The sequence below is a fragment of the Girardinichthys multiradiatus genome, chromosome 20, assembly GCF_021462225.1.
Source record: "Girardinichthys multiradiatus isolate DD_20200921_A chromosome 20, DD_fGirMul_XY1, whole genome shotgun sequence".
NCBI classification, from domain to species: Eukaryota; Metazoa; Chordata; class Actinopteri; order Cyprinodontiformes; family Goodeidae; genus Girardinichthys; species Girardinichthys multiradiatus.
In genome coordinates, this window is record NC_061812.1 from 33,797,649 (window position 1) to 33,813,053 (window position 15,405).

General features: G+C 38.5%; 1 protein-coding gene and 1 long non-coding RNA gene across 2 annotated transcripts in view; one reads left to right on the forward strand and one right to left on the reverse strand.

The window, feature by feature from the left end:
- Nucleotides 1–3,210: 3,210 nt before the first annotated feature.
- Nucleotides 3,211–15,405, reverse strand: part of LOC124856901 — a 62,566-nt gene continuing 50,371 nt past the window's right edge. The window contains exons 18-24 of the mRNA XM_047347852.1: nt 15,216–15,386; nt 14,449–14,626; nt 8,829–8,945; nt 8,469–8,723; nt 7,882–8,156; nt 6,005–6,068; nt 3,211–4,182 (exon numbers count right to left, since the gene is read on the reverse strand). Of these exons, the coding sequence (XP_047203808.1) occupies nt 6,030–6,068; nt 7,882–8,156; nt 8,469–8,723; nt 8,829–8,945; nt 14,449–14,626; nt 15,216–15,386 (1,035 nt within the window). The 3' untranslated portion in view covers nt 3,211–4,182; nt 6,005–6,029. The remainder of the gene's footprint in view (nt 4,183–6,004; nt 6,069–7,881; nt 8,157–8,468; nt 8,724–8,828; nt 8,946–14,448; nt 14,627–15,215; nt 15,387–15,405) is intronic.
- Nucleotides 8,163–15,312, forward strand: LOC124856902. Its single transcript, XR_007035446.1, has 5 exons — nt 8,163–8,369; nt 8,518–8,758; nt 8,871–8,953; nt 14,571–14,690; nt 15,176–15,312. It is a non-coding gene; the product is annotated as an uncharacterized LOC124856902 (long non-coding RNA).

Sequence of the window (15,405 nt, forward strand, 5' to 3'; positions counted from 1 at the left end):
TTTATTATAAGAGGAGATTATGTCTCTTTAATTTCCTGTAATATTTCCTGTAATACCTCTCAAAAGAACCTTGAAGGTGTGTTTTTTACAGTCCGCTATTCAAATAAATAATTCTTTATGAGTACAATTTTAAGGGAAAAAAAATCAACTGCAATAATTATTTATTCATAGAAATTCTAGTGTCACACATTTAAATATCCGTTACTCTCTTTACAAACTCCACTGGATTTAAACAAATATTTTAATGACACTAACACAAAGTTATGAAGGGTCAAAGTAACAAAAATTAGCCTGAAATGAAATGAAGGTGTTATATACTGAACATAGTCAAATTGAGTGCCATAAAAACCAACTTGTAAATAATATCGGCTCTATGAAAATTAGAATCTGTGAATTTAGGTATCATTAAAATAATAACATGATAAATATTAATGTTATAAATATTAAGGTTATCAAATTTAACTTTGCCTGTTTTTATTCGCCTCCTTGATTTTAGCGCCTCCATTTTTACCATTTCAGTTTTACCATTCACAACGTTCACAGAGTAATTTTTGTTACTTCCGGTAGATCAGAATACGGAAGCAGACCCGGCACGACAGCGAAGTACTTGTAGTCCATAGCCATTCCCCAGCATTTTCATTAGTAGGCAGTGATATCGCTCGCCCTTGTATGGGAATGGGACAATAAACGATTTGTTTTCTAGGGTCCAAAACTCAGCATACAGCGTTCTCAAAAATTGACAGTATGAGTGGGATGCTGTATGATTATTTTGTGTGGTGACTATTTGTCAAAGGAAACAAATCAGCCAAACCAAGGACTTAACTCAAATAATCACTGATGCACACCATGGCTTTGTGGTTTAGGCAGTAGCCTATTATCAAGGTGGAGGCGGTGAAGGTGAGTCTTTCATTCTGAATTTTCGTCAAAACCCCATATTATCCACTGCCATATGGTTTAAGCTAGGAGGTTCTGGAGATATAAAGCAAATATGAAACAAAACTGTTTTTTTTTTTTTACTTGGGTTTGTCACGAGCAATTAGCTCTGCAAGCCAGATCCGTAAACTTGTATTTTCTAGTGGACAATTGATCAAAATATAGTTTAGCTCTTTCAAGTTACATGTAGAGCTCACAAAATCTTTTGCATTACAACGAAAATGTGCAGCTGTACATAGAATCAAAAGTTCAATAAGCTAAAACTGTTTCTTCTGATGATTGTGCATCATTTGTCTTTGCCATATAAATCAAACCTAAAGTATATGTTTTGCTCTCTGTGTAAAGTTATTGGCTCCAAAGTTGACCATTATGTTAAATGTTAAAAAGTGAGAGCAAGACCAACGTTCAGACAAAAACAACACAGTGAGGACTTTGATTTTGTTTTTTCTGTAACTTGTACAATTTAGATTGCATATAAAAATTACACACTGGAAAATAATATCGAGAGAATTTGGAAATATGCACATTTACAGTTAGATCCAGAAGTATTCATATCACATGGACAATGTATTTTATTGGGATTTTCTGTAAACAATCCCAATGCATAATTGCAGTGCACAATTGTGAGTCACTCATTCATTTCATATTTCTGTTTGTAAAACATATTGGACATCCATGCATGATTTTACTTTGATTTAATAATTAATTGTTTTGTGTTGTTCTATCACATCAAATAATAAACAACATTTACATAAATTTGTGGTTCTAATCTGACAAAACGTGGAAAAGTGGAAGGGGTTTGAATATTTTTGCAAAGCACTGAAAACAGACTTCCTCAGACATTTATGATAAAGTTTTTATTGTTTTGGGTGTAACGATACATTCAGCACACAAGACAAGATTTAGAATATATTTAATTAGCCTCATAGCGTAATTGCCTAAGTGATATGATTTAGTTGACTCAGTCAGCTTGAGCTGTACCGCTGCTTCATACATGATCTTCCACACACAGAGCTGAACTTATCAAACAAACCTGACAAATATGGCCAGTCTATACAAGCTAGCAAGCTTCCAGGATCACGAGGAAGGTCATGCCTTGCTGTGGGCAACCTGGACATTGAGTGATGAGGTTGAAGCCTCGATGCCAAACCCAAACTCTTTAATAAACATCGATATGTAAACGTTTACACATCCGTTGTAAAACCAAAATAGAGAAACAGTTTCACAAATCACAAACCGTGTTTAAAGAAAATTCTGCAATCAGTATAGACAATTCCAGTCCAGGTTTTACTTCCCTATAGATTGTGGTTGTTATGCTTGTCTAATTCTAAGGCGATCTTATTTCCAAAAAATGGCAAAGGAAGATGCTCCCTTGTTGTGTTTTTTTACAAATAGAATAAATGTTTCATAAATTTACATTGTATCTTTAATGTCATTAGTGTCTAATGGTTAGCCATTTGCATTATTCTCAGAGTGCTTAGAAATCATTTGCATCTTGTCTGTCACTGTTAAGATTTTATTTTGTTTTTGCCAGTATCTAAAATTCTTCCACACAAGCCATTTAAAAGGCATCAAATACCTTTTTAACCAAGTGTTGTTTGTCAGTCCCAAATGAAGCCTTTATGTGTCAGGTCTGTCATCAGAATAGGGACACTCACAACTATTTCTCCTTTTACTTATAAGAGTCTCAAAACTATATGTAACAGCATGTGAAACTTAAAGCACTTTACTTAATATCTTGAACCTATTATGATACGGTGATGCAAAAATATTTACCTAGGTATAGAAATCTTCTTTTTTAATTGTTTGTCACACTTAAAAGCTTAGACAAAGTATTAGACAAAAATAACCTGGATAAATAAAAAAAATACACTTAAAATAAGGTTTTTATTTTTGAAGGTGAAAAATCTTTCCACACCAATTTAGGCATAAAAAAAATCGAACTTTCCATAATATTAAATCATGAATTAATTGTAATTAACCAATATTTTTTGCTTTGGTTTTGGTACCCAGATTGTAGAATCAGGAAATCACTTAAATAAAACGTGTGACAACATGAAGGAGGTTAAAAGATTTTGAAAACAATCATGCCATCCCCTCATTAGAGGAAATTCTATCAGTCTTGAAAGGGTAACAATATAATTTCTAAGGCTTTGGGACTCCTGTGGACCACAGTGAGAGCCACAGTAGGTGAACTTTGATCCACCATATGACTTCACAAGCTGACTGCACTAGTTATCTATCACATTGAAACTGGAAAGAAAGTCTCAGTCCAGCTGAGAAAAAAGTTTTATTTTTATTACAGAACACTGAAATGTAAAAACAATCAACATTGTGTGAATATTTTTTGGGATACAAAAAGCCAACAGCTTTGTCATTATTTACTACCTATCGGTAATGCAGTTTATAAGTAGCTGAAAATGAAAAGAAATACTTTCAAATGAAAACATCTTTTGCAATTATGAAATGTTAAATATCTTGTTATTGTATTTATGCCAAATGATTTATAACATGTACACATTTTTATTACTTGTGTTCAAGCCATTGTGCAGTTAACTGCAGCACCACATTATGATAACCTGACTTTTATGTGTATATCTAAAAAAATCTGATTACAACAACCAGAAATCATATAGATAATCACAAGCAATACAATGTATGTATTTCAAGATCAAATTTATCTCTTATATTTATCATACAGATCAATTTAGACACATTTCTAAGTGATTATTTTAGTGTTGTTATAAAAAAACATTTTTATAAAAAAACAAAAAACTATTTACAAACTGGTAACAGACTATAGAAACAGATCGAAACAATGGCTTGGACCACAAAGTCAGAATTTCCAGGCTCCCTGCACAAAAAGTCAACTGGACCGCCCCCTGAAGTTGAACTCAAACACTTTGAGGTTCCTCACCAACCCGAGCTGAAAATCCAAAATGGCTGCAACATTTCTAAAACACAATAAAAGCTGCAGTAATAAATTGTATCACATTAAATCAACTGATATGTAGTACAGTCCAAAATCTATATTTAAATGTGTTCCTTTAGTGCTTGAATGAATAAAATACAGAGAAAAACATATTTGTCAGCTTTTATACTAATAGCAGTTAGCCTGAGGTACAACAATTTGCAGATCCAAAGGGTTTTCCCGATTTGCAACTAGGTGTAAAGTCCTTCCTAGATCCGACTTCTGAAGCACATGAAAACAGTTTCTTCAGGGCTGATGAGCTTTAATTTGATTTTAACCTTTGAAGAAAAAATGAAACAACAAAATTGCAACAGAAAACAAGGTTATTTACATAAAATTTACATAGCGCTAATAACAGTTTATACCCTAGTCCATATTAGCATTACGTCTTGGTGAAATATCAAGATATGCTTATTTAGATAAATAATAGTACAGAATCACCTTTATAATCGTCTGATACTGTAGGATGCACAATTTAATCTTCAGCAAACTCAAATTCCATCTGTACAGCTATTTCATTACTTTAACTAATAATTAATTGACCACTCGGGTCAGTTGATCCTTCTATAAATAACAATGAATTGATAATACGAAACAATGACTTCATGGCAAGAGTAAAATATTTCATATTTAACACCCTTCATCCCAATGTACAGGAGTTGGACAATGAAACTGAAACACCTGATTTTAGACAACAATAATTTATCAGTATGGTGTAGGGCCTCCTTTTACGGCCAATACAGCGTCAATTCGTCTTAGGAATAACATATACAAGTCCTGCACAGTGGTCAGAGGGATTTTAAGCCATTCTTCTTGCAGGATAGTGGCCAGGTCACTACGTGATACTGGTGGGGGAAAACGTTTCCTGACTCGCTCCTCCAAAACACCCCAAAGTGTCTCAATAATATTTAGATCTGGTGACGGTGCAGGCCATGGGAGATGTTCAACTTCACTTTCATGTTCATCAAACCAATCTTTCACCAGTCTTGCTGTGTGTATTGGTGCATTGTCATCCTGATACATGGCACCGCCTTCAGGATACAATGTTTGAACCATTGGATGCACATGGTCCTCAAGAATGGTTCGGTAGTCCTTGGCAGTGACGCGCCCATCTAGCACAAGTATTGGGCCAAGGGATTGCCATGATATGGCAGCCCAAACCATCACTGATCCACCCCCATGCTTCACTCTGGGCATGCAACAGTCTGGATGATACGCTTCTTTGGAGCTTCTCCACACCGTAACTTTCCCGGTTGTGGGGAAAACAGTAAAGGTGGACTCATCAGAGAATAATACATGTTTCACATTGTCCACAGCCCAAGATTTGCGCTCCTTGCACCATGGAAACCAACGTTTGGCATTGGCATGAGTGACCAAAGGTTTGGCTATAGCAGCCCGGCCGTGTATATTGACCCTGTGGAGCTCCGGACGGACAGTTCTGGTGGAAACAGGAGTGTTGAGGTGCACATTTAATTCTGCCGTGATTTGGGCAGCCGTGGTTTTATGTTTTTTGGATACAATCCGGGTTAGCACCCGAACATCCCTTTCAGACAGCTTCCTCTTGCGTCCACAGTTAATCCTGTTGGATGTGGTTCGTCCTTCTTGGTGGTATGCTGACATTACCCTGGATACCATGGTTCTTGATACATCACAAATACTTGCTGTCTTGGTCACAAATGTGCCAGCAAGACGTGCACCAACAATTTGTCCTCTTTTGAGCTCTGGTATGTCACCTATATTGTTGTGTGCATTTCAGTATTTTGAGCAAAACTGTGCTCTTACCCTGCTAATTAAACCTTCACACTCTGCTCTTACTGGTGCAATGTGCAATCAATGAAGAATGGCTACCAGGCTGGTCCAATTTAGCCATGAAACCTCCCACACTAAAATGACAGGTGTTTCAGTTTAATTGTCCAACCCCTGCACATGCACTATACAAAACAAAGGTGCTTGAAAAGGAAACTACAAAATACACTTAATTTCCTCACATTCAGACCTAAGTAACATGTTCTTTCACAAGTCAACACAAATGGCAAGATAGGAGACAGAGTGACAGCAGCTTCAAGAAAAAAATGTATTTTGGATAGGTGCTCTACTTACTTTATACTGAATCACTTTTCACAAATCAAACCTCTGTGGACTTTTCAGCATTTGTGCTTTCAGCCTGAAAGATTCATAAGAATGTGACAAATTTAAATTACAACCTCTGATATATTGTGTATATAAGAATATACAGGTCCTTCTCAAAAAATTAGCATATTGTGATAAAGTTCATTATTTTCCATAATGTAATGATGAAAATTTAACATTCATATAGTTTAGATTCATTGCACACTAACTGAAATATTTCAGGTCTTTTATTGTCTTAATACGGATGATTTTGGCATACAGCTCATGAAAACCCAAAATTCCTATCTCACAAAATTAGCATATTTCATCCGACCAATAAAAGAAAAGTGTTTTTAATACAAAAAACGTCAACCTTCAAATAATCATGTAAAGTTATGCACTTAATACTTGGTTGGGAATCCTTTAGCAGAAATGACTGCTTCAATGCGGCGTGGCATGGAGGCAATCAGCCTGTGGCACTGCTGAGGTCTTATGGAGGCCCAGGATGCTTCGATAGCGGCCTTTAGCTCATCCAGAGTGTTGGGTCTTGAGTCTCTCAACGTTCTCTTCACAATATCCCACAGATTCTCTATGGGGTTCAGGTCAGGAGAGTTGGCAGGCCAATTGAGCACAGTGATACCATGGTCAGTAAACCATTTACCAGTGGTGTTGGCACTGTGAGCAGGTGCCAGGTTGTGCTGAAAAATGAAATCTTCATCTCCATAAAGCTTTTCAGCAGATGGAAGCATGAAGTGCTCCACAATCTCCTGATAGCTAGCTGCATTGACCCTGACCTTGATAAAACACAGTGGACCAACACCAGCAGCTGACACGGCACCCCAGACCATCACTGACTGTGGGTACTTGACACTGGACTTCTGGCATTTTGGCATTTCCTTCTCCCCAGTCTTCCTCCAGACTCTGGCACCTTGATTTCCGAATGACATGCAGAATTTGCTTTCATCCGAAAAAAGTACTTTGGAGCACTGAGCAACAGTCCAGTGCTGCTTCTCTGTAGCCCCGGTCAGGCGCTTCTGCCGCTGTTTCTGGTTCAAAAGTGGCTTGACCTGGGGAATGCGGCACCTGTAGCCCATTTCCTGCACACGCCTGTGCACGGTGGCTCTGGATGTTTCTACTCCAGACTCAGTTCACTGCTTCCGCAGGTCCCCCAAGGTCTGGAATCGGCCCTTCTCCACAATCTTCCTTAGGGTCCGGTCACCTCTTCTCGTTGTGCAGCGTTTTCTGCCACACTTTTTCCTTCCCACAGACTTCCCACTGAGGTGCCTTGATACAGCACTCTGGGAACAGCCTATTCGTTCAGAAATGTCTTTCTGTGTCTTACCCTCTTGCTTGAGGGTGTCAATAGTGGCCTTCTGGACAGCATTCAGGTTGGCAGTCTTACCCATGATTGGGGTTTTGAGTGATGAACCAGGCTGGGAGTTTTAAAGGCCTCAGGAATCTTTTGCAGGTGTTTAGAGTTAACTCATTGATTCAGATGATTAGGTTCATAGCTCGTTTAGAGACCCTTTTAATGATATGCTAATTTTGTGAGATAGGAATTTTGGGTTTTCATGAGCTGTATGCCAAAATCTTCCGTATTAAGACAATAAAAGACCTGAAATATTTCAGTTAGTGTGCAATGAATCTAAAATATATGAATGTTAAATTTTCATCATGACATTATGAAAAATAATGAACTTTATCACAATATGCAAATTTTTTGAGAAGGACCTGTACACACTACAAGCAAAAAAAAGATATTTTAATGTGAAGAGGTTAGATTATATGGTAATTCTGACGAAACTTAGTTTAATATTCTCTATTTCTACTACTTTTAAACCATCTGAAGAGTAACTGCTGTATTGCACCTTGCTGCCAGACAGATCCTCGCTCTGGTGCTGCTGTTTGAGCTTCAGCTTGGGTGCTACTGGTGATGGGCTTTTTCCTGAAGATCTTTGAAGAGCATTTGGGCTTTGGGAAATGGACAAAGCTTCAGTGGAATGAGCAGTCCCAGCTTCTTTCATAGTGATGATCGAGGCACAGACAGAAGAGTTCTCCTCCACCTCTCCTGCAGCAAAGCGGCAGCTGTGACTGCAACTGCTCAAACCACTCACACTCTCTCCCGACGACTCAGAGCTGTCCACTAGAGGAAGGAGAAAAAGATCTATAGTTGGATGAACATGTGGAGTAAATCAACTGTACTGGTTTACCTTGGTGTTTGAAAAATCCTCTAGCTTGAGAGAAACAAGTTTTAGAACCCGTAAAAAGTCACCCAGACCTTAGATCTATGATGTTGAAGAGGAAGTGGGCATGAATCCTGACGCCAAGAGATAAGTGAAGCTACTTACGATTGGTGGTAAGACATTTCTACACTGACTGAGTTATTTACGTTCTCCTGAATATTTTGTTAGTTTTTTCTTTGAATGTTACTATGCTTTCTTTAAATTTCACTCACATAATAAGTTTTGATTTCCACAATCATGGTCCATATCATCCTCTTCCAGAGCTCCAGGGGGCGATACGTATCCCACAGGTCCCCCTGAGACCACCCTTCGCTTTGGGCCACCAATAAATCCAACAGGGGACATAGAACCACGTCCAGAAGAAGAGGAGGAAGAAGAACTGCTGCCTGAACCAACAGATTTTGGTCGTCCCTCCGGAAGCCTGCTCTGTGAACCGCATGACCCCAGGGAGGATAGCACCCTGTTTTCTGCAGGGACAAGGGCAAAAATGTTTGTGTTTGAGGTAGTATGACCAAACATAAAAACCCAAATTATGATTAAAAAAGATCCAAACTCAAGAGCCAAATATTTACCTCTGCCTATCAGAACATAATTTATGGCCCTGTCATTGATAGCTGCTTCACTGGGCTGGATGTCCATGAAGGGCTTGTTTCCAATACCCAAGAACACTCTCTCCTGCATGCGGACCTCTGAAAAGGTAAGCTAAATGTCAGCTGAACAAGATTTAAACCTAACAATAAAGTAAAAGCTTTAGATTACTTGAAAATCTACATACTGTCCTATTGGCAGAAATGAGTTGTACAAAAGGCTCCACAAACAGTTTAAAGTAAGAAATAATTTGCAGGTGCTACAGGTGCTGCAAGTGCTGGTCATAAAATTAGAATATCATGACAAAATTAATTTATTTCAGTAATTCCATTCAAAAAGTGAAACTTGTATATTATATTCATCCATTACACACAGACTGATATATTTCAAATGTTTATTTCTTTTAATTTTGATGATTATAACTGACAACTAATGAAAACCCGAAATTCAGTATCTCACGAAAATAAAATGTTGAGACACCTGGTGCCACACTAATCAGCCAATTAACTCAAAACACCTTCAAAGGCCTTTAAATTGTCTCTCAGTCTAGTTCTGTAGGATACACAATCATGGGGAAGACTGCCGATTTGACAGTGGTCCAAAAGAAGATCACTGACACCTTGTACAAGGAGGGCAAACACACAAAAGGTCATTGCTAAAGAGGCTGACTATTCACAGAGCTCTGTGTTCAAGATGTGGTAGAAAAAAGTGTACAAGCAATAGGGATAACCATACCCTGGAGAGGACTGTGAAACAAAACGCATTCAAAAATGTGGGGGAGATTCACAAAGAGTGGACAACAGCTTGAGTCAGTGCTTCAAGAACCATGTTGCACCTATGTATGCAAGACATGGGTTTCAGCTGTCGCATTCCTTGTGTCAAGCCACTCCTAAACAAGAGACAGCGTCAGAAGCGTCTTGCCTGAGCTAAAGACAAAAAGGACTGGGCTGCTGCTGAGTGGTCTAAAGTTATGTTCTCTGATGAATGTAAATGTTGCATTTCCTTTGGAAATCAAGGTCCCAGGGTTTGGAGGAGGAGAGAAGAGACACAGAATCCATGTTGCTTGAGGTCATGTGTAACATTTCAGTGATGGTTTGGGGTGCCATTTCATCTGCTGGTGTTGGTCCACTGTGTTTTCTGAGGTCCAAGGTCAACGCAGCCGTTTACCAGGACGTTTTGAAGCACTTCATGGTTTGTGCTGCTGACCAACTTTGTGGAGATTCATTTTCCAACAGGACTTGGCACATGCACACAGTGTCAAAGCTACCAGTACCTGGTTTAAGGACCATGGTATCCCTGTTCTTAATTGGCCAGCAAACTCACCTGACCTTAACCCCATAGAAAATCTATGGAGTATTTTGAAGAGGAAGATGGAATATGCCAGACCCAACAATTCTGAAGAGCTGAAGGTGACTATCAGAGCAACCTGGGCTCTCATAACACCTAAGCAGTGCCGCAGACTGATCAACTTCATGCCATGCCGCATTGCTGCAGTAATCCAGGCAAAAGGAGCCCCAACTAAGCAATGAGTACTGTACATGCTCATACTTTTCATGTTCATACTTTCCAGTTGGTCAATGTTTCTAAAAATCCTTTTTTTGTATTGGTCTTAAGCAATATTCTGATTTTCTAAGATACTGAATTTGGGGTTTTCCTTAGTTGTCAGTTATAACCATCAAAATTAAAAGAAAAAAACATTTGAAATATATCAGTCTGTGTTTAATGTTGTTAGAATATAATATACCAGTTACATTTTTTGAATGAAAGTACTGAAATAAATAATTTTTTTTATGATATTCTAATTTTATGACCAGCACCTGTACAGGTCCTTCTCAAAAAATTAGCATATTGTGATAAAGTTCATTATTTTCTATAATGTAATGATGAAAATTTAATATTCATATATTTTAGATTCATTGCACATTAACTGAAATATTTCAGGTCCTTTATTGTCTTAATACGGATGATTTTGGCACACAGCTCATGAAAACCCAAAATTCCTATCTCACAAAATTAGCATATTTCATCCGACCAATAAAAGAAAAGTGTTTTTAATACAAAAAACGTCAACCTTCAAATAATCATGTACAGTTATGCACTCAATACTTGGTCGGGAATCCTTTTGCAGAAATGACTGCTTCAATGCGGCGTGGCATGGAGGCAATCAGCCTGTGGCACTGCTGAGGTCTTATGGAGGCCCAGGATGCTTCGATAGCGGCCTTTAGCTCATCCAGAGTGTTGGGTCTTGAGTCTCTCAACGTTCTCTTCACAATATCCCACAGATTCTCTATGGGGTTCAGGTCAGGAGAGTTGGCAGGCCAATTGAGCACAGTGATACCATGGTCAGTAAACCATTTACCAGTGGTTTTGGCACTGTGAGCAGGTGCCAGGTCGTGCTGAAAAATGAAGTCTTCATCTCCATAAAGCTTTTCAGCAGATGGAAGCATGAAGTGCTCCATAATCTCCTGATAGCTAGCTGCATTGACCCTGCCCTTGATAAAACACAGTGGACCAACACCAGCAGCTGACACGGCACCCCGGACCATCACTGACTGTGGGTACTTGACACTGGACTTCTGGCATTTTGGCATTTCCTTCTCCCCAGTCTTCCTCCAGACTCTGGCACCTTGATTTCCGAATGACATGCAGAATTTGCTTTCATCCGAAAAAAGTACTTTGGACGACTGAGCAACAGTCCTGTGCTGCTTCTCTGTAGCCCAGGTCTGGGGAATGCGGCACCTGTAGCCCATTTCCTGCACACGCCTGTGCACAGTGGCTCTGGATGTTTCTACTCCAGACTCAGTCCACTGCTTCCGCAGGTCCCCCAAGGTCTGGAATCGGCCCTTCTCCACAATCTTCCTCAGGGTCCGGTCACCTCTTCTCGTTGTGCAGCGTTTTCTGCCACACTTTTTCCTTCCCACAGACTTCCCACTGAGGTGCCTTGATACAGCACTCTGGGAACAGCCTATTCGTTCAGAAATGTCTTTCTGTGTCTTACCCTCTTGCTTGAGGGTGTCAATAGTGGCCTTCTGGACAGCAGTCAGGTCGGCAGTCTTACCCATGATTGGGGTTTTGAGTGATGAACCATGCTGGGAGTTTTAAAGGCCTCAGGAATCTTTTGCAGGTGTTTAGAGTTAACTCGTTGATTCAGATGATTAGGTTCATAGCTCGTTTAGAGACCCTTTTAATGATATGCTAATTTTGTGAGATAGGAATTTTGGGTTTTCATGAGCTGTATGCCAAAATCATCCGTATTAAGACAATAAAAGACCTGAAATATTTCAGTTAGTGTGCAATGAATCTAAAATATATGAATGTTAAATTTTCATCATGACATTATTGAAAATAATGAACTTTATCACAATATGCTAATTTTTTGAGAAGGACCTGTAGATTTATTAACAAACAGGACACAGAAAGTGAGAGTTAACAATCATCCCTCAGATTTTAAATGCACTTCCACTGGGTCACCCCAAGGCTATGTACTATCACCTCTACTTTTTATTCTGTATACAAACATCTGTCAGAGCAGATATAGCAACAGATTCATCATAAAGTACGTTAATGATTCTGTCATTGTTAGTCTGCTCCATGAAAATAAAAACAGTAATGGCTCACTGTAAAATGTTGTGAGCAGTCCTCTCTTTATCTTAATACTAATAAGACTAAATATATGATTATTGATTTTAGGACAAAACCTCACAAGCACAAATCACTTTAATTAAAGATCAGGCCATTGAGGGTGTGCATTTCAGATTTCAATATTTCAGATTACAAATTGAATTTTTAAACCAACTGTGAGGCAGTATGCAAAAAGTCACATCAGCACCTGTTTTGTTTGAAGAAACTGCCATTTTAATATTGACCGAACCTCTTTGGCCTTTTTCTGTGCTTTTATACAATCATTTTTATTCTTTTTCTTGGTGTCATGGTTCGGTCACACAACTCTGAAAGAGAGGAGTTAATTTCAGCAGGTTGTGAAACTTTCATCTAGATTGATTAGAAAGAGAGAGACCCAACAATCAGTCACATCCCTGTACAGCAGGCAGGTACAGCGGATAGGCATTTCAATTTTAAATGATGACTTTCATCCACTTCACAGGGAGTTTCAACTTTTTCCCCCTGGAAGAAGATTCTTATACCCTAACTGTAAAAACAGATGTGTTAAAAACAGCTAAGCTTCAAGTCTAGATTATTTTAGTTTTATGGTTTTTACCCATTGGTTTTATAAAGATTTTATTTCTCACATATTTATCTTATTTTTAAGTCTTGCTATCAATTCAATTCTATTTCAATTCAATTCAGTTTTATTAATATAGCGCCAATTCACAGCACATGTCATCTCAAGGCACTTCACAAAAGTCAGGTACATACATTCCAATTAATCCTAACCATTGAACAGTACAGTCGGATTCAGTAATTTTTTCAAATTGGATAAAGCGTTTTTCTGTCTAAGGAAACCCAGCAGATTGCATCGAGTCAGTGACTTGCAGCATTCACTCCTCCTGGATGAGCATTTAGAGACAGTGGACAGTCACTGGCTCTGACTTTGCAGCAACCCCTCATACTGAGCATGCATGTAGCGACAGTGGAGAAGAAAAACTCCCTTTTAACAGGAAGAAACCTCTAGCAGAACCAGGCTCAGTGTGAGCGGCCATCTGCCACGACCGACTGGGGGTTTGAGAGAACAGAGAAGAGACACAAAGAGAACAAAGAAGCACTGATCCAGGAGTCCTTTCTATGGGAAGGAAAAGTAAATGTTAATGGATGTAGCTCCTTTAGTCGTTTCACCTAGAAAGAAAGAACGGATAAACTCTGAGCCAGTTTTCAAGGTTAGTCTGAAAGAGAGCACATAGAGTTAGTCACAGTAAAAGCTCAGTGTATTGCCATGTCTAGGAGAGAGAAAGGGTTAAACACTGAAAGACAGGGCTATGTGGATCATCGGTAGAGGGTGAGCATTAAGTTGTTGCCAGCAGAAGCTTGGCAACAGCTTAATGAAAGGTGTCACAAGTAGACACAGAATCAGGCCAGGTGTAACTTCTTGGAAGAGAAAAGAGGGAGAACATAAAGTTAAAAACTGAAATAACAGCAAATAATGCAAAATTGGAGAGTAGTGTGTCTGTCTCCTGCTACGATTTGATGTATGGAGCTTGGAGCACTTTGAATACTGTTATATTTATTTGAATAGTTCTGTGTGTGTTGACATGTTTGTTTTGAATCTGTGTATGTTTTGAACCACTGTAAAACAAATCTACCCGTAGGTATCAATAGGTTGCCTTGAACCTACAAAGTAATGAAAGAAAGGTGCCAATAAATGCACCACTATTGTGTTAGTTAAAAAAAAAAACATTTAATAAAACTGGACCTCTCCCTACTTAATAATGGTTTTTAATTAATGGTAAAATGTTTTCAGAAATATTTAGTGTAATATTATGCTACTGCAACAAAAGACTGATTTATTTAAGGCTTTAATAGATTTTTATCAGGGGTTCCCATAAATGTGGCTAATACTGCATACTGCATGTTATTAAATGAATTGCCACATGGTTCCTCACAGGATCACATTGTGACCAACTTGTGTTTGTCTTTGCGTTTCCTCTGTACCTCTGTTGTGTAAGGCCTGCTCCCACAGGATCCGCTCCAGGTCTTTGGTCCAGGCCTCCTTCACTTCCCGGCTACGAGCTTGCAGTGTGTATGTGTCCTGACTTTTCCTCTTTCTGAACCAGATCTCAAAACACAAGCCGCTGTCACCACTGTTCTGCGTCATGCCGATATCAGACGTCTGCATGCAACAGAAGGACAACATGGTTTCTTTAGATTGATGTTCCAAATGCAGCAACACTTCTGTAAGCTGAACACCAAACACGTACAGTACATGGTGCTTTAATGAAATATAAGTTGTGTTTATCTATGTGTAGAAGACAAAGAAATAAGCAAAATGTTGCACTCTGGAGTGGATCAGTCCAGTCAGTTTAAAAGTTTTCTTTTAGTTGTTTAAAGTTTATTTATACATCTTTTAGGCTTATTATCATTACAATAACACATAGTAGGACAGTTGTTTAAAGTTTATTTATACATCTGTTTATACATCTTTTAGGCTTATTATCATTACAATAACACATAGTAGGATAGTTGTTTAAAGTTTATTTATACATCTGTTTATACATCTGTTAGGCTTATTATCATTACAATAAAATAGTTGTTTAAGTTGCACCTGATGAGGTTAGCCAATTTTGTCTGCTCAAATTGAGAGCATGAGAGTAACATAGAAATGTTTTGCAAATTTGGACACAGTAGAAATGTGTTTTTTTTTTTTTTTTTTCTGCTGCAGGAGTATGTGTGTGAATGCACACGTTGAACTAAATGGGTACCTTAAAGGATTGTTTATAGACGTATGTGTCATTTCTCCCGTCCGTCTTTCTGGTCTTGCTGAAGAGAACGAGGTCTTGAAAGAGGAAAATGTGACGGAGACATTTCTTCTTCCTGAAAGTTACCAAGAACTCATCCTGGCGTATCAGCTGACCCTGTTCTTTCAGATTGACCTGTGGATGCAGAAGAGGA